This window comes from Monodelphis domestica, chromosome 7, assembly GCF_027887165.1.
Source record: "Monodelphis domestica isolate mMonDom1 chromosome 7, mMonDom1.pri, whole genome shotgun sequence".
NCBI classification, from domain to species: Eukaryota; Metazoa; Chordata; class Mammalia; order Didelphimorphia; family Didelphidae; genus Monodelphis; species Monodelphis domestica.
Genome location: NC_077233.1, coordinates 51,612,533 through 51,634,842, shown reverse-complemented (window position 1 = coordinate 51,634,842; position 22,310 = coordinate 51,612,533). Strand labels below are relative to the sequence as shown.

The window sequence follows — 22,310 nt, the reverse complement described above, 5'->3', positions numbered from 1 at the left end:
GGAGGTCCCTCATCTTGGAGGAGGCCTCATAGCTGGAAGCTTTGCTAGATTTAATCCTCTGTCCCCCTTCCCCACCTTGGCTGGGGCCTCTGAACTACTGCCTGGCATCGCTCTCCTTTTCCTCTCTTTCTTCCTTAATATCTTCACTCTATTGTAAATAAACCACCATAAAATTCCATTCTGACTATAGTATTTCATTGGGATTTAAAATTTAAAATCCCTGGCGACCAAGTAAAAATATATTCAGTCCAACTATCAGTTTTATCCCTAACATTCAGTAGAGAAAATGACTAGCCTATCACACTAAATGTTGCTCCTGTGTCTGGACTCAGCCCCAGCAGGGCTTGTTAACCCTAAGTCAGAGGACCCAGTGATGTCTTATACAAAGATTCCAGCAACACAGCCTCCTCCAGGAGAAGGAGGCCTCTGTAGAACTAATCTCTCCAGAAGCCAGGAAGGGAAGGGCAGCTACTCACTCACCCAAGACAAAGTCCAAAGGAGAAGATCCAGGAGCAATCCAAGAAGCCAAGGTCCCAAGTCAAAGCCAAAGTCCAAGTCCAAAGCCACCTCCAAGAAGCAAGTCACCAGCCAAAGCTCCAAGTTTCAGATTCAAGCTGAAGATCCCCTGGACAGAAAGTTCAGGACTTTTTATAGTCCTTTTTTCCTGTCACTTCCTGTCCCTTCTTCTCTTAATAGGGGCCAATCACAGCTTCTAATTGCCTAGCACTGCCCAGGGGGGCAGTTTCTGTGGGATCCACCTCTCATCCTCTGAGGGTGTAAACTCTTATCAAAGGATTCACAGATTTCTGAAGTTGTCACCCATTTTAGTTAGTGACTTGTGAACTCTCTTACTTAGTGTTAAGCAGGGGTATTTAAGTTTTTGGTTGATTAATTCAAAATAGACAAAGAGAATAAAGAATTCCCTTTCACAACTATAAACCTTTTCCACACCTTTATTAACTTTTCCTTCACTCTCATAAACACCTCATATGCTCTTAAACACTTTCTGAATGTATGGGCACATTGTGGGAGAGCAAACAGACCAATGCTACAGTCATGGAACCAGTCAGTGCCCAGGATACAGAACACAGCGCTGTTGTTGGTTGCCATAGTGTGTCATGTACAATCTCATGTTAGCAAACTTGCACAAGCAATAGTGGCAAACTGCATTTCCATTGTAAAATCCTGCAATATAGCAAGAAATCCAGGATTAATTTTTTTTTAAACCTGTGTTACAGTGAAGCTACAATAAATGAACCGAGATATAGTGAGGGACAATTGTATCCTAATTGTGGTCTTCATGAATATTAAAAAACAAAGAAAGAAAAAATCTTACCTTCTGTCTTGGAGTTGACACTAAGCATCAGTTCCAAGGCAGGAGACCTGTAAAGCGTAGGCAGTTGGGGTTAAGCGTCTTGCCTAGGGACACATAGCTAAGAAGTATCTAAGGTTAGGCTTGAACTCAGGACCTCTCTTCCCCAGGTCTGGCTCTATCCACTGAGTCACCTAGCTGCCTCTTCCTGGCTTTCTGAGTCCAGCCATCTAACTACCAACTGCCTCTCTAGAACACAAAATTGCTAAGGAAGCCAGAGAAGTTTGGGTTTCACTAAGAGAAGTGGATTGGGAAGAAAGAAGTATGGAAGCAATGTGTGAGACTTTTTTCCCAGATTGTTTCCAGCACTGCTAGAGAAACTCTAAGATATACTTTCTTCAAGAATATTCTGAGGTGTACTCTTATCATTGACTATTGATTCCTGGTAATTTGACAAATTCATGACTTTGTCTAAATCCCTCCAGCCCTACACACAGGCAAGCTGATGTCTAAAGAGGAATTCCATTTTCCTAAGAATTTGTTAAGTAAGTTTCCTCTCCTCTGGACCACTGCCCAGGATGCAAGTTAGAGGGAAATGCCACAGTCACAACTTGGTGAAAAGGGAGCCCTGGCTACCAGACATGGAGGGGGCAGAGTTCCTCAGCAGGATGATTATAAACACCAGCTCTCTGGCATGATCTCTCATGGGATCATAGTGTTGCAGATTACCCTTTAGTCAAAAGTCTTCATCTATTTTGTTATCATGCAGCCCTTGGAAAATCTGGGGAAGCCTGGGACCCTTTTCTGAACCCTTTCTTGTTTTAAATGCATAAAATACATAGGATTATAAAGGAAAAATACATCGAACTAGTTATCAAAATATTGAAAAATCTCCAAAACAACTAAGCTCAGGGATCTCAGGATTCAAACCCACGCTTTAGAGGATGTCCAGGTATTAAAGCTAATACTAGAAGTTTCTTCACTACAGTCATTCTCATTTAGTGGTTCATCAAGTTCTTTGGGGTTCACTATTACTGAAAGCCAAAGGGTGTTCCAACTAAAATTATTTAATGGCACCTTAAGCAATAATTAATTACAGAATATGATGTGTTGAATATTAAATTACCCTAGGAGTTCCCAACACTTTGTTGTTGCTGTTGAAAGGGGTCTGAGGACCAAAAAACTTTGAGAAGTGCTGGTTTAATGCCCTTTACACAGCTGTTTCCAGCTCACCACAGGCAAGGGCATCCCCAAGTTCTCTATCTGTTCTTGGGTCTACATGTGGTTTCAGCAGCTGCATATGAACTTGAAGCAAATGCCAGGAGAGGCGTGGAAGTGACCAGCATCTGTGGGATTGGTTGTTACACTGAGTTTGTGAGAGGGGAGGGAAAGATCTGTAGGTGTCCTCTAACCCACAATCTCAAACTAGTATAGTGCCAGTCACCACAGAAATGCAGGTTGATTTTTGTACACTGTGTAGTTTATTTTATTTTCAGAATTTCACTTTACAAGTCAGCGTTGCCGCCACACATTTATTCCGACCATGGAGAGAATTCAGAACATACCATTTCTGCTTTCACCATAATGGTTTCCTGAAAATTATATGGTAAATTGGAACATGGGAAAATAGAGGAACATGTTCTTGGCCCAAGATTGGGACCTCTTTGTATCTGCAGCAACCTGGTTTTGCTACTAGATGCTTCACATACAGTCAATGATAAGATGGAATGCTAGGCTCTTTGGACATGCTCTGAGCAGAAGCTGCTGATAAACAGGTTAATTTGGAAGTAAGGGAAGTTAAGGAGCTTTGAACCAATGGATTAAGGGAAAGCTATGAAATGTGGAAATGGTCTCTGATCTACTCTTCTTTCCTTTCCTTTCCTTCCCTTCCCTTCCCTTCCCTTCTCATCTCCTTCCCTCTTTCTTTTCCCTTCCTTTCCTTTCCCTTCCTTTCCTTTCCTTTCCTTTCCTTTCCTTTCCTTTCCTTTCCTTTCCTTTCCTTTCCTTTCCTTTCCTTTCCTTTCCTTTCCTTTCCTTTCCTTTCCTTTCCTTTCCTTTCCTTTCCTTTCCTTTCCTTTCCTTTCCTTTCCTTTCCTTTCCTTTCCTTTCCTTTCCTTTCCTTTCCTTTCCTTTCCTTTCCTTTCCTTTTTCCTTTCCTTTCCTTTTTCCTTTCCTTTCCTTTTTCCTTTCCTCTCCTTTCCTTTTTCCTCTCCTCTCCTCTCCTCTCCTCTCCTCTCCTCTCTTCTCCTCTCCTCTCCTTTTCCTTTTCCTTTTCCTTTTCCTTTGGTTTTTGTTTTGTTTTGTTTTGTTTTTGTTTTGTTTTGTTTTGTTTTTAAACCCTTGCCTTCTATCTTACAATCAATGACTATGTATTGGTTCCAAGGCAGAAGAGTGGTAAGGCCTAGGCAATGGGGGTGGGGGGAATGACTTGCTCAGGGTCACACCAGTAGGAATTATCTGAGGCTAGATTTGGACCCATAACTCTGATCCACACTTACAGGAGAAACTCTAGGTTCTTGGTGTTTTTTTCAGAGAGGTAAAACCTGGCCTTGGTATCAGGTAGACTTGGGATATGGTTATGGGACAAGTGAAATAAATTCCTTTACCTCTCAAAGCTATGTGTCCCCCAGCAACTCTCTTGGATCCTAAACTTTGGGCAAGTTGCCAGTTTGCAGCATTGGAGAGAGTTTCCAATTCTGTAATTCCAGTTCCAAATCTGGGATTCTGTACCCAGATGAAATCCCAGGTCTGGACCAACAATGAAATGTTATGTCAGTAGCATGATGCATGTTGTAGCCTGTAACTTTCTCTGTGCTACTTTGAGTAATTCAGTTCAATTTATTGATACCTTCCAGATCTAAAGTTCTGTTATTCTATTATTTCAGTCCCAATATTCAAGGATTCTAATGTTTTGGTTTTTTAAAAAATAGTAGCGATGGAGTTGGGGGGAAGAGTTGATAATTTCTGTTTTTAATATTCTTTGTGTGCTCCAGAATTTGCAAGCATCTAACTATTTTTGTGAAAGAGTAAGTTACTTTAATATCCTCTAACCTACAATCCCAAACTAGTAAGCAGTGTATGTATTGAGTCAGTCAACACAGAAAAGGAGGTTGATTTCTGTACAATCTGTAGCTTATTTGATTTGCACAAATTCTTTACAAGCCTGGTGTTTTGGCCATTTATTTATTCTTTAGAGCATGGAAACCTGTAGAAGCATTTAATAACTCTTCTAAAGGAACCAGGACACACTAAGACTTTGCTTGAGGGAGTTGCTGATAAATGGGAATAATGAATTTTGGATGAAATAAGCATAGCTTGATGCAATAGAAGTAGTGTCAGAGTCATGAAATATGAAATGGAGTCCAAGAGTTCATTGGTGAGGGAGGAGGCCTTCCCTGACTCCTTTCCCATTGGCTGGGGGGAGACAATAAAACTTGGAATCTTGAGGGATTCTTTTTTTCATCTTCTTGGCTAGATGGATTGGGGTCAAGTTTGCTCTCCTAGAAGGGCTACTCAGAGTCCAGAAGGGCCAAGTCAAGAGTCCTACCTCCCAGGTCTTCTGAATTCTAAATCCATTTTCTTCTCTGTGTAATTTCATTGCCTCTCTTTAGCTTTTTCTTCATGTCCAGTCAGGAAACCAAAGTCCAGAGTGGGTGAAGGGTCTTGTCTATGTTAACTGTTGTTGTTCAATCATTCGGTCATGTCCAAGTATTCATGATCCCATGGATCATAGCACACCAGACTATTCTGTCTTCTACTATAATTGAAAGTCTGCCCCAGTAAGGGTTGGATACCTTCTGACCTAAAGGATCATCTTCTGATGTCATATCTTTTACATTTTTATGCTCTCCTTGGATTTTTCTTGGCAAAGATCCTAGAGTGGTTTGCCACTTCCTTCTTGAAAGATTCCCCTGCATGCCTGTATGCTGTCTAGCACCTCAAGACTTTATTTTCTGTGGTCCTCTAAAGTCAGTCTACATTAGAATAAACTGGATTTCCATACCATGGAAAAGCTCACCTTTGCAGCCTCCAGAGGTTCTGTCCAGTGTTGCCCATAATCAGATTCCTCCCCAGTCTCTTAGCCCCCACTGATGGCACCCCTGTGGTGAAGAGCAGCCCTGAGTTATAGCTCCATCGCTCTTTGTACTCTAAGCTGTGCATCTGTGCAATTAGCCTCATAGATTGCATTCTCAAATAGATCAGAACATTTCTGCCATCTCTACACAACATGAAACCAAAGTCCCAGAGACAGATGATGAAAGAAGATGATGTGACTCAGAGCATATTAGGGGAGAACAGCACATGTGCCTTTTTCTCTCCAAATGTACTGGGATGAGCATCCCAGCCTTTAATTCTGGTCTCTTAAATTTGTGGTGTTTGGGGATGGTAGGAATTACATTAAGCAGGAGATGTAATCAATAAGTACAGCAATATGATCAGCAATAGGAGAAATTACAATAGAACCTCATTCATACCACCAATACTTTCCAAAAATCCTTCATCCTTCAAAATCACACAGAATAGTGAACCTTATTATTTAAGAAGTATTTTTTATATGAACATATGTAGGCACTTTACAACCTTTTTTGACTTATCAGAGCTACCAGCATTACCACTCTGGAACTTTGGGCCTATTATTAATGACCAAACAGCATTAATGAAACAAAGAGAAGCACTGTTCTGATATAGATATGACTTGTTACAAGTGAGAACTCCAGTCAAAGTCTGATACAGGAGCTAACGTTTTGTGCAAAATAATGTAATGACTCACCTCACACTAACTCTTCTCAGAGAGAATAAGCATGATCAGATGAGCTGCTGTGAGACATTATGCTGCTTGGGGAAATGGCGCAGATTTAATAAGTAATTAAATTTTTAAATTTGAAGTATTTTTCTGCCTTTTTAAAAAAATTTCCATTCACTCATGTATGCCTGAATTTGTGTTGTTGAGTTCTGGTAAAATGAGGTCCTACTAATCTGTATCCTGGAGGAGTAACTTGAGCTGAGCCTGGAAGGATGAATGGAAAATGACTTGGGAAAGGATTGGGGTAGAGGAAGCATTACAAGTGGATAGAATAAAATGGAGGTAGGAATGAACATGACCTGTGTGGCGGACAGTTAGACAACATCTTTGGTTTGTGTAAGGGACATGAAAAGTCAAAGGAAAATGGCAGGATGTCAACCTTCTCTCATTTCTGTGTCCTAGGTCATGAAAACCTATCACATGTATCACGCAGAGAGCCTTAGTGCTGAGAGCAAGTTAAAAGAGGCTGAGAAGCAAGAGGAGAAGCAGTTCAATAAATCAGGGGACCTTGGTATGAATCTGCTCCGGCATGAGGACCGGCCCCAACGCCGGAGTTCTGTCAAGAAGATGGAGAAGATGAAGGAGAAGGCAGGTGGTGGGGGACTGCTTCTGTGGGTGGTTTGGGGAGTCCCCAAGAGGGGACACTTCAAGGGGAGCAGCACCTCCTGCTCTCTTCAGAGCATGCAGGAAGTTGGGTGTGGAGCTTGGGGAGAGGGAGGATACCTGTGCTCTCCTGCCCTTGTTAGTCATGAAGCAGAGCCAGAGACTGCAGAGGGAGTAGAGAGAGTCTAACAGCATCTGTCAAATTCAAGCCAAGTCAGCACATTCCAGTTAGTCCTGGGATGACCAAACTAATGAAGTCTATTAGCAGATGTGCAGCTGGTCTCAGACCCCAGTTAGTAGCCTGGGGGAACAACCAGAGGAGCCCAGGGGGGGACTGAGGGCATAGAAGGGGCTCCAGAATGGTTGCAGGAAGCTGGAGATGAAACACCTAGTGGGGAACTTTTTCATTTAACTCAGAACTGAGGTGATTAGACTTCTTGACACCTATATTATTAGATTCAACACATCCATGCAGCAAGCATTTAAGTGTCTACTATATGCAAGGCATGAGGGTAGACTCAGGGTTACAAAGATAAAAGCAAATTAGTCTTTGCCCTGAATAAATCAGGCAACAAGTGTTAATTAAATGTCTATGATGTGGGAACATCTAGGTGCCTCAGTGGATTGAGAGCTAGGCCTAGAGGGAGGTCCTGGGTTCAGATTTGACCTTAGGCACTTCCTAGTCATGTGACCCAAGTCACTTTGGTTCCAAGGCCAGCTCTCATTGCCTAGCCTTGGAACCAATACACAGAATTGAATCTAAGATGGAAGGTAAGAGGGTTTTGTTTTTTTTTAATGTCTGTCATGGACACTATGTGCTAAGCATACAAATACAAAAAATAACTTTAGTCAATCAGCATCCATTTATTAAACATATACTAGAAGGAAATGGCAAACCATTCCACGATCTTTTCCAAAAAAACCCCAAAAGGGGTCATGAAGAGGCTGACATGACTGAAAATAGCTAAACAATAAGATATATATTATATATATATATAAGATATCTATATAAGATATATAAGATATATATTCTGCTTAGCACTGAGAATACAAGGGTGGGAAAAAATTATAATCTCTGCCCTCAAGGAGTTCACAGATTATCAGGAGAAGGAACATACACAAAAGTGAATATATTCAGAATAAAAGCCAAATAAATACACAGTAATTCTGAGAGGGAGGGAAGACAGGAGGAATAGCTGGGGAATCGGGAAGGACTTTGTGTAGAAGCTGGGGATTGAATTGAGTCTTGAAGGAAATAAGAGATTCTACGAATTAGAGAAGGATGTGAGGAGGTAGAACATTTTGGCTCAGAGGATAGCTAATGCCAAGGCAGAGGGAGATGTATGTGTACTGTGTGAGGAACACCAAGAAGGCCATTCAGTTAGATTGGGAGCACAGGGAGGGAACAATGTGTAAGGAGCCTGGAAGGGTCAGTAGGGGCCAGAGTTGTTTCTATGTCATTCTACAAGCAATAGCAAGCCATTCAGGTTTATTGAACTAACATCCTATTGGATCCAACTCTATTAAAACTGTAGACCAGAACAACAAAGTCATTTACCTAGAGAAGAGGCAGTGTGGTATAACGAAGGGTGCATTTGACTGAGAGTTAGGAGATCTAGGTTCTTGTCCCAACTTTTCCATTAGATGGTGTTGTGATTTTGACTTTCTGAGCCCTTGTTTCTGCAGATCTGAAATGTGGGATGTGGACCTTCCTCCAAGGACCCTCCCAGTTTCAATATTTGGTGAGACCATTCCTGTAGATCTGGAAGGTTTTATAAAACACATGTGTTTTATTTTTACCTAAATCCTAGATTCCAGTTTCTTTTCATATAATTTCTCACTTTTTTTTTTCAAAAAATTGAAGACAAAAATTCCAGTTAATTGAGAGTTCTGATTAGTTGGATGGTGATCAATTAAGATATACACTTGAGATATACAAAGTTAAGCAAGGGAAATGATTTAATTATCATTCAAGTTTATGGCTGCTGGCATATCCCTTAGACAATGGATAATAATAACTCCCATTTCTAGAGCACTGTAGAATTTACAAAGTTCATCCCTTACAAGCCTAGGAGGTAGGTTAGTACAGGTATTATGCCTATTTTATAGATGGGAAAACTGAGACTTAACCAAGGAGAAGTAGCATGCTCATAGTCTTACAGCCTAAATGGAACAGAATCTGGACTAGAACTTTGGTTTTCTGACTGAAGTCCAGCCTTTTCCCATTGACCCCTGTGTTTTTTTCATCATGGTTCAATTGAGGAAAGAGAATATGTGTTTATTAAAGACAACAAGGTGTGAGGAGAGGCAATGGAATTTGGCCAATTTCTTCATCATCTTCACTAAAATAGAGATTTTAATTCTCGCGCACAGTGCTATTTAAACCTGAGCTATCATGCCTGTTTCTGGTGGAGATGAGCTACTTATACAAACTACCATGGAAGGTGGGATTAAAATTTAACAAGGCCTTAATGACTTAGAAACACAGCCAGAAGCAAATGGAAGAAATGAGGGAGGCAGAGCTCCCTGGAATTTAGACCAGGGTATAAAGTGACCAAAGGAGCACCAGCTGCCTGGGTCTGGGTTTTCCAACTCCAAAATAATATGCAAAACCTTCAGAGGGAAAAGAAGATGACAGAGAAGAGCTTCAGAGTTCATTAAAATGGGTGAAGGTGTGCCTGTAGGAAAAGTTAAACCAGCTGAAACCTGAGAATTGGACTAGGGAGAACATTTTCCCTTTGCCCTTTTAGGGATCAAGCTTGAGGTTTAAGTGGGCATCACACCTTCTCTCTGCTTGGGCTGACCTGGAGAGAGTCTGGCCATTCTTTGGCCAAGTCGGCTACCTGGAAGAAAAATCAGAACCTCAGTTTTGAGCAAGTCAGACTCACTGGGCTTCCGGGCCTGTTTCTGTCCCCCTCCAGAGGCAGGCCAAGTACTCAGAGAATAAACTGAAGTGCACCAAGGCCCGGAATGATTATTTGCTGAACCTTGCGGCCACCAATGCAGCCATCAGCAAATATTACATCCATGATGTCTCTGATCTGATCGACGTAAGTATCCACTTCTTTTCCTTCTTGCTTGGTACTAAGTGAGACTCGGAACTGGCTGATCAAATAGACCCTGTTGGGCTTCTCCTGAGACCCATTCTGAGAGAACCAAGAGCCTGGAGATACTCAAAGAAAACTGGCCAGGGCCATTTGTCTTTGTCCCATGTTCTAGTGTTGTGTGACTGGGCAAATCACTAAACCATATTCTACACAACCCTCTAAACAATACAAATGGCAAAGAAAACACCTCTCTATATGGATATGTGGTGTTTCCTCTTTGGGAAACCCTATCCCAATGAATCACAATTCTGGGTCCATAAAGGTGTAGAGAGACAGACTTATCTTTTTTTTACTCTCAGAATATGCCAATTCCAAAATTCCCTGGAGCTTTTAGAGGTGAAAGTGTTACTTATGGGTATCTTCTGGTCACTATTTATCATATTGGAAATGGAAACAGCTGTTGTACCTTGACCATTCTGTTTTTGACTCCTCTCCATCCTCAAGTGCTGTGATCTGGGCTTTCATACCAGTCTGGCCCGAACCTTCAGGACCTACCTCTCTGCTGAATATAACCTGGAAACCTCTCGCCATGAGGGGCTGGATGTCATAGAAAATGCAGTGGATAACCTAGATGCAAGGAGTGACAAGCACACAGTCATGGACATGTGTAACCAGGTCTTCTGCCCACCCCTCAAGTTTGAGTTCCAACCCCATATGGGGGATGAGGTAAGACATGTAGCCTGGAATTCCCAAGATCGCTATCATCTACTCCCACTATTTAGGTTCCATGCCCTTAATTTCTTCTCCTTCAGTCTGTGAATTCTTCCATCCATCTAGGATCATTGGATTGGGAGACTGAATGGAATTCTAAAAGAACTTCAGTTAGATGGGACCTCAGCATCCCTATGGTCCAGTCTAAAAGAATCTCTGCTAGAACATAGCCACTAAGTGGCCATCCATTCAAATTCTGCTTGTAGACCTCCATGTGGGGTGAACCTACCACTTCACTTCTCCCTTTGGGTCTAATATTTATCACTGGTTAAATAAAGGATCAAACTTGATGACTTCCCTCTAGCTCAAAGTCTATGATCCCATGATTTGCCATGATACAGTGACTTTGGCTATAGCTCAAATCTCCTGACCCAGCTAGGGTAGTAAATCATAGATTGTGGAGTTGGAAGGGATCTTGGAGGTCTAATCCCCATTTTTTACAGAGGAGGAAATTAAGGGTCAGAGAAACTATCCAGCTTGCCTATGGTCACATAAGTGTGAGAAGGAGAACCAAGATTCTAATCCAGGTCTGTAGGCTCTAGATCCAGAACTTTCCCTATTACCATTGTAATGGTCAAATCCGTAAAGAAATTGTCATATTAGGGATGGATGACACACAAGAGCCACTCTCCTGCTTCCTACAAGTTTAGAGGGAGGGCATTATCATAAAATTCTTTCATAGCCAGTTGATTCCCAAAGAATTTCCATTTTGGAAATTAGAACTACTGCTTCTGGGAAACTGATGTTTCCCATCCTTGTCACCTTTGCCATGACTTCCTTTGACTCAATGTCATTTTATTAAGAATCCTGCCCTTGAAGTCTGTCCTACAGGCAGAATAGGTTTCAAAGCTGAGTTTACTTCTCAGAATCAAGAGAGGTTGATTGCTACTAACCCAATAAATCTCAAGCCATTGTAAAGAAAATTATCTTAGTGAATGAATGTTTTTCTGAGAAGTAAAGTGACCCACTATGTTGGGCCCTTTGAAGCTTGTCTCTTGTTATCAGACAGGAAACCTGCTCCCAAGGACAAGAGGGAATGTTATCAGAATTTAGAGAAGTGTTTTCACAAAAAACCTGGAATGCTGGAGCCAGGCACTTCCCTAGAATCAGTGTGGTATGGAGGAAAGAACATTGAAGTCGAGATACCTAAGATATAGGATCAGGGTCATAGAGTGGTCAAGTTAGAAAAGCAAGTTCTGAAGTTTGTGGTGATAGAGAAAACTCTGAATTTGAAGTAGAGACTTGGATTCAAATCTTGAGTCTTCCACTTAGCGCTGTGTGACGTTGAGCAAGTTATTTATCCCTCGGTTTCCTCAATTGTAAAATGGAGACAATGAACTGAGTTATGGTGAAAGTAGGACTGAGTAGATGAATTTAGAGCTGGAAGGGATATTGAAGGTCTTCAAAATTTTACAGATGAGGAAACTGAGAAATGAAGCAAGTCACATAAACCTCACTCTGGAACCCAAGTTCTTTTATCTTCAAACCCACTGTACCACCGGTCAGATGAAAGCAGACTACCACTCTTCCACGCCATGGACACACTGTTTTTAGATGCTATCAGAGCTGACTGTGCAGTATGATTGACAATGGTGGGAGGATGCCATCAATCAGTCAACAACAGACATTTATTAAGCACTTTTAAACCTTGATACTCAGGCGACTTCCTGAAAATGCTTTTTAAGCCATAAGATGCAAAACATAATTAAGATATTATTACCGAGTAGGTGGCGAGGCAGTCCTGCCCTTTTGTTTTACACATGAGAAAACTGAAACCAGTAATGAGGAAGTGACTTGCCCAAGGTTACGCAGGGCTCTTCTGGGAGAATAATTCTCCCTGCCTTCAGCCCAGCACACTTTCATCTCCACCAGGGGTTCAGAACTTGGGGTTCTAGGAGCTTCAAATTTTTTATAACTGTATCTCAATAGAATTTTTTCCCTTTATAGTCCCATGAATTTTATTTTCTGCATTTAAAAACATGATGCTGAAAAGGGCTTTATCAAACCATCAGAGGAGGTTTTGAAACACACAAAAGGTTAAATATCTTTGCTTTCTGCTATGGTTCCTCTTTAAGGCTCTCAATAACTAGCTCTTGACCTTGGGCAAGACTATTCCAGACTTCAGTTCCATCATCAGTGACGCTTTTGACTGAGAGGTCTCCAAGGTCCCTTTCAGATCTAAATTGCTCTGATTTTAAAATTGCAAGAGATTATGTTTTTCACACTAGGGAATACATTTATGGCACTGGTGGCCTCAAGCCTTGAGAAAGGTTGAAAATATAAATTGATTTCAAGAAAATTTTACCTAAATTTATGCATATGAGATCATTATTAATAGTAGGTATATTTCTAAAATTCATGTAATAAAGTACTAACATGCTACATGTTATAAGTAATTGTATATAAGTATTATGATATTAGAAGTAATGACATCTTATGTGATAATAGCAATAACAGGCACGTATGAAAATTCTGCAAATTTCAAAGTTTGCAGAGCCCTATCTCATTTGAGCCGGATAATGGCTCCGTGGAGCAGACACTGGATCACAAAAAGGGGTTCACGCTATTTGAGGGAAAATCTCTAAGCTCCGGGGGCTCTGATAAAAGGAAGATCTCAGGGCCATGCTGGAGGAATGGAGGTGAACCATTATAATCTCTTACAAGCCATCGCTTTCTGCCCCCTTATCAGGGGCAGAAGATTAGGCTGAAGGAGCTCTGGTGTGACTTTTTTGGTCTGTGTCTATGATTTTGCTGTGATATAGACTTCTAAGGGAGGGAAATTTCCTTCTACCAGTGCCTTCCATCATGGATTCTGTTCAAAAGGGTTGCTGGAGGATGCTGCGAGGTTGTCTTGAAGTGGTCATACAACCAGTGCGTGCAGAGGCAGGAATTAAACGTAGATCTCTCCCTCTACCATGCCAGGCTGTGTCATGGCTCATGTTCTCCTGATCCTTGAGTAGGGGAAAGAGGATGGGATGGTGGAACGAAGATGAAGACCTTTCCTCAACCTGCCTTGTTTTTCCTCCTGCAGGTGTGTCAAGTGAGTGCCCAGCAGCCAGTCCAGACAGAGCTGCTCATGCGCTACCACCAGCTCCAGTCTCGGCTAGCCACCCTCAAGATAGAGAATGAAGAGGTGAGAAGCCCCTTCCCCTTTGGGTATGTTTCCTTCCTCCAGGCTAGGAATGGAGATGTAAAATTACCCCTAGAGAGTTTTCATTTCTCTTCTTCATTTCTTTCTCCAGCTTATTTTACAGATGAGGAAACTGAGGCAAGTAGGGTTTAAGTGACTTGCCCAGGGTCCCACAATTTGTAAGTGTCTGAGACCACACATGAACTCAGAAGATGAGTTTCCTGACTCCAAGCCTGGCTCTCTATCCACTGAACCGCCTAGTTGCCCCAACAACAAATGATAAGGTGGAATGAGACAGGGGGTGGGGGGGGATGGGTTAATTTTTATCATATTCTGAGCTTCAACCCAACCCAGAACAGGTAGAAACTAGGAACATGATCTTCCCAAAGTGTTAACCTTCGAAGGCTTGATTGGAGCATAATGATTATTGATACCTTTTTAAATATCCTTTCTTGAACTTTAGCCAATGAAGTCATTCTAAGTTCTTTAGCTGGCTTTTGCCAATACCAACCTGGGTGGGAATAATGTGGAGATTTAAAAAAATTATATAGTCTGTCCCCAAAGACTTAGAGCAGTTACAAGCTTTAATAACTTACCGCTATTAAATTAAGCTATTAAAGCTTAATACTGTACTAAGACTTTAGGGACATCCTGTATATTTCTTTCCGGAAGTTGCAGAGGGGGAAGATAATTGAATAAAAAGGAAATAATAATATTGGCTGACACTTAGTACTTCAAGGTTTTTGCAATTCAAGCTTTTGCAAGTTACTTTACACAGATTATCTCATTTGATCCTTACAGCAGTTCTGTAAGCTTGATGCTTTTATGATTCCCATTTTACAGACAAGGACACTGAAACTAAGTGAGGGCGTTTTGCCCAAAGTCGTATAGCTAATCAGAATTTGAGGCAGAATTCAACCTTGGATTTTGCTGACTCCAGCTTCAACATTCTATCCATTATTCCACCTAGCTGCCCTATTAGGTGATAAGATGATTTGTTCTTTTGGATAATTTTCCCTGTGACCCTCTCCTCATGCTTAAAGTAGAAAGCTCAAAGTTGCTTATTACCTCCAGGAATGAATATAACATGCTCTTTTTAGTATTAAAAGCCTTGAGAACCTAGCCTGCTCCTAATTTTCTAGTCTTTTTATACCTTACTCCCCATCATATACCCTTCAGCCCAGTGATGCTGGCCTCAAAGATGCCCTGTCTCTCAACTCCAGGCATTCTCTGTGGTCTCCCTGCTCTTTTGACTATTGCTCTGGAACTATCTCTCTCCCTTTAATGCCTTCCTGTCTTCCTTTAGGTCCCACCTAAAATTTCACCTTCTCTAGGTGAGCCCCTCTTAATTCTGATGTCTTCCCTCTTTAATTATTTCCTATTTTCCTGTAGATAACTTGATATATATATATATATATATATATATATATATATATATATATATATATATATGTTTACATTTTGTCTTCATCATTAGATTATAAGATCCTTGAGGGCAGGCACTGTCTTTTGCCTTCTTTTGTATACTCACCACTTAGCACAGTGTCTAGCACAAAATAGATGCTTAATAAAAGTTTCTTGATTGAATATTGATTGATTGATTAAATAGTGCCTCTATTAAACCCAGATCAAAGAGATTAAGACTATTATCCTGTTTGAGCCCAAGGGGCTCCTTCTCCAGTAACTCTCATGTTCTTCAGATTTCAGACTATCCCTCTAAGTTATGCTTAGAAATTATTCCAAATTCAGGAAACCCAGGTTCTTCCACTAACCAACTGGGTGACTTTGGTCAAGTCAGATGGCTTTTCTGTGCCTCAATTTTCTCACCTGAAAGATGGGGATCATACCACTTTGGACAAATTACTTAATATCTTTGTACCTAATTTAGAATTCAAACCCCAAATCTGTCACTTACTAGCTATGGGACTCTGAGCAAGTTACAAAAACTTCCTGGGTCTCTGTTTCCTCATCTGGAAAACGAAAGGGTTGGACCTAGCTGGCTTCTGAAACCCTTTCTGGCCTTACATCTCCGCTTCTGCAGTTCCTTCTAGAGACATAATGAGGATGATATTAAGTAACAGTGACAGAGAGAAAAGGTTACTGTAGAAATCCATGGAAGGGTTGCTACTCTGATTCCCCTCTTCCTTGTCCTCCTTCTTCTCTTCCCAGGTCCGTAAGACCCTGGATGCTACCATGCAGACCCTGCAGGATATGTTGACAGTGGAGGACTTTGATGTCTCTGATGCCTTCCAACACAGTCGATCCACAGAATCCATCAAGTCTGCTGCGTCTGAGACTTACATGAGCAAAATCAACATTGCCAAGAGGCGAGCCAACCAGCAGGAGACTGAAATGTTTTACTTTACGGTGAGTGGGGTTCTGAGCCTAGAGGGAGCCCCGAAGGAGGGGGGAAGGGGTGAGGGAGCAGCTGGAGCAGGTGGGACCCCTCTGCCTGCCCTTTAGATGGTCCTTAGGGCACACACATGGGGCATGGAATCAGCCACCTCCGCATCTTCTGAAATGAGAGAAGAGAATGAGCGTGGAGATTTTAGTAAAGGGCAAGAGTGGAGGTAATCTTGCCACTTGGTAAATTCATTACAGCTCACGAGTTATTCCATGAAGACCTCTAAGTATTTTGTTGAGCAGGCTGGAATGAGTGTGAGTCATACTGGCAGGTGCCAGGTTTCATGAGAGAACTGTCGAGCTATGTTTGTGGAATGGCAAAGCTCTGCTGTGTACTTTGAGAACAGTCCATGTGTTCATCCAAGGGGATTGACAGTCAGCCATCCGGCTCTCCATACAAGGATCCAGTTTATTTTTATCCCCTTTGGTTGGGGTATTTGGGATGCCCTCTAAGGTTATGTTTCTTGGGTAATGTGATGCAGCATGGGGCAGTGGGCTTCTCTGCTTGAGTTCTGGCTCCGTGGGATCCTGTTAGCCTCTCTGGGTCTCTTATCCTCATCCATAAACTGAAGGTGTTAGACTAGATGACCTTTAAGGTTTTTTGTAGCACTAATTCTGTGATCCTAGTGTAGGTGATTAATAAGAATAAGCCATTCCCTGGAAAAAGGCAGAATTGGCCAATACCATTGACAGAGGGGCACTAGATGCTATTTATTACCTAATTCATTTTCTTTTTTTTTTAAAATATATTTTATTTTATCATTTCCAAGCATTATTCACCTAATTCATTTTCTAGTGGGCAGCGAGGTGGTATAGTAAATAGAGTGCTGAGCCTAGAGCCAGGAATTCAAATCTCACCTCTAACACTTAGTAGCGCTGTGACCCTGGGAAAGTCATTTCACCCTGTTTGCCTCAGTTTCCTCATTTGTAAAAATGAGCTGGAGAAGGAAATGGCAAACCACTCCAGTATCTTTGCCAAGAAATCCCCAAATAGGGGCAAGAAGAGTTAGACATGACTGAAGATGACTAAACAACAAAAATTTGGTGTTCCCTAATTATCTCTTTAGATGTTTCCAAGGGCATCATAGTACTTCTATATGTGTTAGCACTTGGAAATCTGCAATGGCAATTTGTTTTTTCATACTTGCTTTTTTGGCTCTTATACTTGGCCTTTCTCTTTGACCTCCATCTGAAAAATAAGAATGTTGGACTAGACTAGATGACTTCTAAAGTTGCTGCTAGCTTTGAAATTTTGTCCAATTTCCTGATTCCTTGATCCTGTGAAGGTTGGGAAAGCCATATGCAGTCCTAGGATGGAGTTGGGGTCTCACAGATTGATTGAGAACCCAAGTATGGAAAAACAAAGTCTCCAGGATTATTTACATTCTCAAATGAACCCATTTTGGCGAAGATAAATGAGTTATCAGCCTAATACAAATCTAGCCTTCAGGGCATAGACAAGCATCTATCAGAGGCAGTGAGGATAGTGGGTAAAAGGAGCAAGCTGAGAAGCAGACACCCTAGTTTCAAATCTCAGCTTGGCCTTTTACCAACCCTGTGATCCTTGGGCAAATTCTTTAGTCTCTTAGAACCTCATATTCCCTTATCTAGAAAATATGTGAATAATATAAGACCGACCAGTCCTGCCTTTTACACAGGTCTATTGGGGGGAAGCACCTTGTCTGCCTTAATGTACTTTATGGGTTTTAACTGTTGATTTGTAGTAATAATAGAAATCGTTTTTTATTTTAGTAGCTTTGTGACTGAATGAGTCACCTTACTTGTCAGTGCCCCAGATACTTCTATAAAATGAGAACTTTTAAAACTCTGATGTCCAGATCCATACAGTTACTCAGTGTCAGAGGCAAGACATAAACTCAGATCTTCTGAACTCAGACTATTGCTCTATGATAGCATGCACCAGCCTTTCTCCTCAAAAAGGAGATTTTATTGGTAGTTTTTATTGTGATTTTATTGGTAGAAGGAACTCCTCCCAGATGAGGAAACTCCTGCCAATTCAGGTTGCACCCTTTTTTGCAACTTAAAGTCTTAGAGCTATTTTGTGTCATGTCCCTCCCCTTAGCATTCTGGAGAAACTGATGGCCCCATATTGGAGTCATGTTTTAATATATAAACTGAAGTGTATAGGAACACAAAAGAAGCCAGCTGTATTGAAATGCTGTTGTCCAACAATTTAAAAAAAATTCCCCGACCCCCAGGTTAAAATGCTTAGATGCTTTAGAGACGTGGAAGTTAAGGGAGTTGCCCAGGGACACTCAGCCAATAAATATCAGAGTTGGGACTTAAAATCTCAAGCCACCCTGGCTTCAAGGCTGATTTTCTATTCACAGGTCCTCATTCCCTCTCCAGTAAGAACCGCTACAGCACGAATAAGTGAGAAAATGCACTAAAAGACTTTGAAATGTAGAAATTTATGCACAGTTGTAAAAAAAAAATTATTAGATTGCCTCAAAACCAAAGATTGTCTGCCTGCTGAGCGTGTCTTTAGAAGAGTGGACACTATCTTCCTCACCCCATTCTGCTCCCTGCCCCCCAATAACTAAGACTTGTTTGGAAGCTACTATTTGCAAGTACTGATAAAAATCTTCCCTATCCCTCCCTTGAAAGTCTTCTGGCTTTATTTCTGTTGGCAAAAAGGCACGACTAGGTCCTGTGACAGAAGGAACCCTTTGCTTCATTGAGCTCTAGCTGACAAAAGAGGGCTTTCAGTGGGCTGTTGTCTCTGGAATTCCTTGTATGCCCAAACCCTGTCCTGAAATTCATGTCCAGGGACAACAGATTGGAGGCTAATGAGATCAACAGAACAATATGAGAAAGAGGAAGAGAGAGAGACAGACAGACGGAGAGATGGGAGGGGGGGAGACAGAGAGAGAAAGAAGAGAGAGACTGACAGAGACAGAGAGAGGGAGAGAGGGAGAGAGGGAGGAAGGGAGGGGGACAGAGGGAGAGGGGAGAGAGAGAGAGAAAGAAGAGAGAAACAGACAGAGATAGAGAGAGGGAGAGAGGGAGGAAGGGAGGAAGGGAGGGAAAGAGAGGGAGAAGGGGAGAGAGAGAGAGAGAAAGAAGAGAGAGACAGAGATAGAGAGAGGGAGAGAGGGGGGAGGGGGAGAGAGAGAAAGAAGAGAGAGACAGACAGAGATAGAGAGAGGGAAGAAGGGAAGGAGAGGGAGAGGGAGGGAGAAGGAGGGAGGGAGGGAGGGAGAGAGAGAGAGAGAGAGAGAGAGAGAGAGAGAGAGAGAGAGAGAGAGAGAGAGAGAGAGAGAGAGAGAATGAGTGAAGATCAAGGAGGGAAAGGGCAAACAGCAAGTTCTCTTTGGGGTTCCTTTTGAGAGCAACACTCTCCTTTTGCCCATCTCTTCGCATACCAACTTAAACCCCAGATGTGGGAGCCAGCCTCTTGGCCCACCATCTTTAACTTTCTTCTGCCTTCTGTTTTCCAGAAATTTAAAGAATATGTGAATGGCAGTAACCTTATCACCAAGCTCCAGGCTAAGCATGATTTATTGAAGCAGACCCTTGGAGAAGGTGAGTTATGCACTCCAGATCCAGGGAGAAGTCCTGTTACCTGCTTTTAAAGCCCCATAGGATGGATGGAGTTCCCTGGTGTTGGCTCTTTTTTGTAACCAGCCAAATGTTCTTCCCTGAGGCAGATGCTCAGCTGAAGCCTGGTTCTGTTGGTAATGGAGAGATTTCTCTAGGAGTAGCTGGCCAAGGATTGTCATTTCCCTCTTTCCTTCATTCCCTGAGCTATGCTTAACCATCCCTCTGACTCTAGGGCCAGGGTAGCATGGAGGGTGTCCACACTGAAGGTGGAGGATGGGGGAGAAGGCAGGGTTCTTCCCCAACCTTGGACCTCTGTTCCCAAAGTCCTCTTGGTAGAAGTTCTTAGAGGGTGAGGGTGAGAGAAGGGGGTAAATGGTGGAGAGGAAGGAAAAAACATTGGAACTGAGAGGGGAGAATGGCAATTGGACTACATTTAGTGGCTCCATTAATATTTGACAGCTTTTCCCAAGATATACTTTCCCTAACCTATAAGTCCACTTTCCCCTCTACATCCAGCTTTTCCAGCCTTCTATTCACTTACTATTCTCATCATGAAATATTCAACTATAGTATATATTGATTAGTCGATCAATTAATCAACAACTCAGCAAATAACTGCTGAGTTCTTACTGCTTATTCCTAGATATAGACATTGTTACACATTGGCATAGTGACATATAAAGGTATATTTGGGGAGGTAAAAAGAAATATAAGACACAGTCTTTTCCCCTCCTTTAGAGGAAGTACATAAGTCTAGGCTACTTGGTATGACAAATGCATAAACAGTGAAGTAATAATATGATTCAAATTGGAACAGTAACTAGGACTGTACCTAAGGTTGTTGTTCTACAGTGCTAAGTTTAGAGAGTGGACATCAATGGTAGTATGTAGACCCTCAGCAACCAGTACCAGCAGAGATGAACATTCAATTGTCAAGTTACCAGATGGGGTTGGAGAATTCCTCTTCTCTCCCGATCTTTTTTCTAACCCCTCATCCCCATCCTCCAACTATATGGTGTTACAGCCTCCCAGAGGTGTCATGGTACCCCAACCATGATCACAACTCAATTTATGATTTATGTTGCTTGCCTTAGGAACAAACATTCCTATATCTATATTTAATGTAGATAACAGGAAAAGAACAAGGAAGTACTCAATGATATGCCCTGGGAGACAATAAATGCTCTGGGAATTCAGAGGAGGGAGAACTCAAATAGTGTGGGATAGTGGAAAGTGGATTGGCCTCAAAGTCAGAGGACTTGGATTTGAATCCTGACTACCATTTATGACCTATGTGGCCCTGAGCTGGTTTTCAGCTTCTGGTCAAAATTGGCCAAGGGAGAAGAGGGAAATGGAGATGTCACAGAATGTCCAAGATCAAAGAAACATTTCATAACATGTTGGTGGGGACGATGATGGTTGCTGGATGGATGAAGGATAATGAACGATGAGCAGGATACCCAGTGCCTACCCATCTCAAAATCCTTGCCCATGCTGTTGCTCTAATTCCATGGAGGAAAGGTTTCTGACAGAAAAAGTCTCATATTTGTTCATTTGTTGACTCATTTATCCATTCATTTTGAGATAATATTTGTAAATTTTTTTAGCACAATACCTGGAATATAATAGTTTCTTAATAAAGTCTTATTTCCTTCCTTCCTCCCTCCATCGGTGATTTTTTTTAAACCCTCACCTTCTATCTTAGAATTAATACTGGGTATTGGTTCCAAGGCAGAAGAGCGGTAAGGGCTAGGCAATGGGGGTTAAGTGACTCACCCAGGGTCATCCAGCTGGGAAGTGTCCGAGGCCAGTTTTGAATCCTGGACCTCCCAACTCTGGGCCTGGCTCTCAATCCACTGAGCCACCTAGCTGTCCCCCATTGGTTATTTTTTAAAGCACCTACTGTGTGCAAGGCACTGCGTAATGCAGCAAAGAGGACCTCAAAGAGGACTTACAGTCTAATTTGATTTAAAAAAATGTAGCAGAATATGAAGTACAATGGGCCAAATGTACAAAATGTACACAGTTGTGGCTGGACTGATGAAGAGACTGTGACATTTTAGTAGCAGTGTGACCACAGGTCCTTTTAGGGCTGCTGTTTCCTCATTTGGAAAAGGAAGGAGTTGTTCTGGGTCTCCAGGTCCCTTCCTGCTCTGAAACATAGGCTTAGGGAAGGCTTTTTGGAGGAAGTGATGTTTGATCTGGACTTTGAGTAGTGAATGGGATTTTGTTGGGAAGTTCCAAGGGAAATGGAAGGTCATTCTAGGGGAAGGGAATGTGCTGAGTAAAGGTAGGAAAGCCCAATGCTTCTCCATCACCATCTTCTGGGAGACAGAGAGATGTCTAGTGAACTGTCTTTGTCTTTTGAACCTTACCTTTCAAACCAGGCACTGGCCAGAGGCTTTCAGAACAGCAAAAGGAGAGCCAAGGACGCTTACTGGTAGCAGATTTCCCATTGTTTTCCTAAGTGAACTCTCTCCTCTTTGGAAGATGGAATGCTTTATAGGTTCCTGGATGACTCTTACTTGGAGGACAGAGTATTTCTTTCCTGTTCTCCCATTAGCCATAGCAAATGCAATCTTTTATTAAATCTTTGCATGGATGCTCTTAATGCAATAAAAAATTAATTAGTTTTAGTTGGCTCAGATCCTGACACATCCAGTCTTCCAAGTTTAT

The 22,310-nt window shown here is 41.9% G+C and overlaps 1 protein-coding gene across 6 annotated transcripts in view; it reads left to right on the top strand.

The window, feature by feature from the left end:
* The window catches only part of SRGAP3 (SLIT-ROBO Rho GTPase activating protein 3), a 287,676-nt gene that overhangs the window by 188,712 nt on the left and 76,654 nt on the right, over positions 1-22,310 (top strand). For all 6 annotated transcript variants that reach the window (XM_007500149.3, XM_056804578.1, XM_056804579.1 and 3 more), the window contains exons 5-10: positions 6,519-6,704; positions 9,641-9,769; positions 10,271-10,492; positions 13,569-13,670; positions 15,837-16,034; positions 19,532-19,616. In XM_007500149.3, coding sequence (XP_007500211.2) covers positions 6,519-6,704; positions 9,641-9,769; positions 10,271-10,492; positions 13,569-13,670; positions 15,837-16,034; positions 19,532-19,616 — 922 coding nt within the window. The remainder of the gene's footprint in view (positions 1-6,518; positions 6,705-9,640; positions 9,770-10,270; positions 10,493-13,568; positions 13,671-15,836; positions 16,035-19,531; positions 19,617-22,310) is intronic.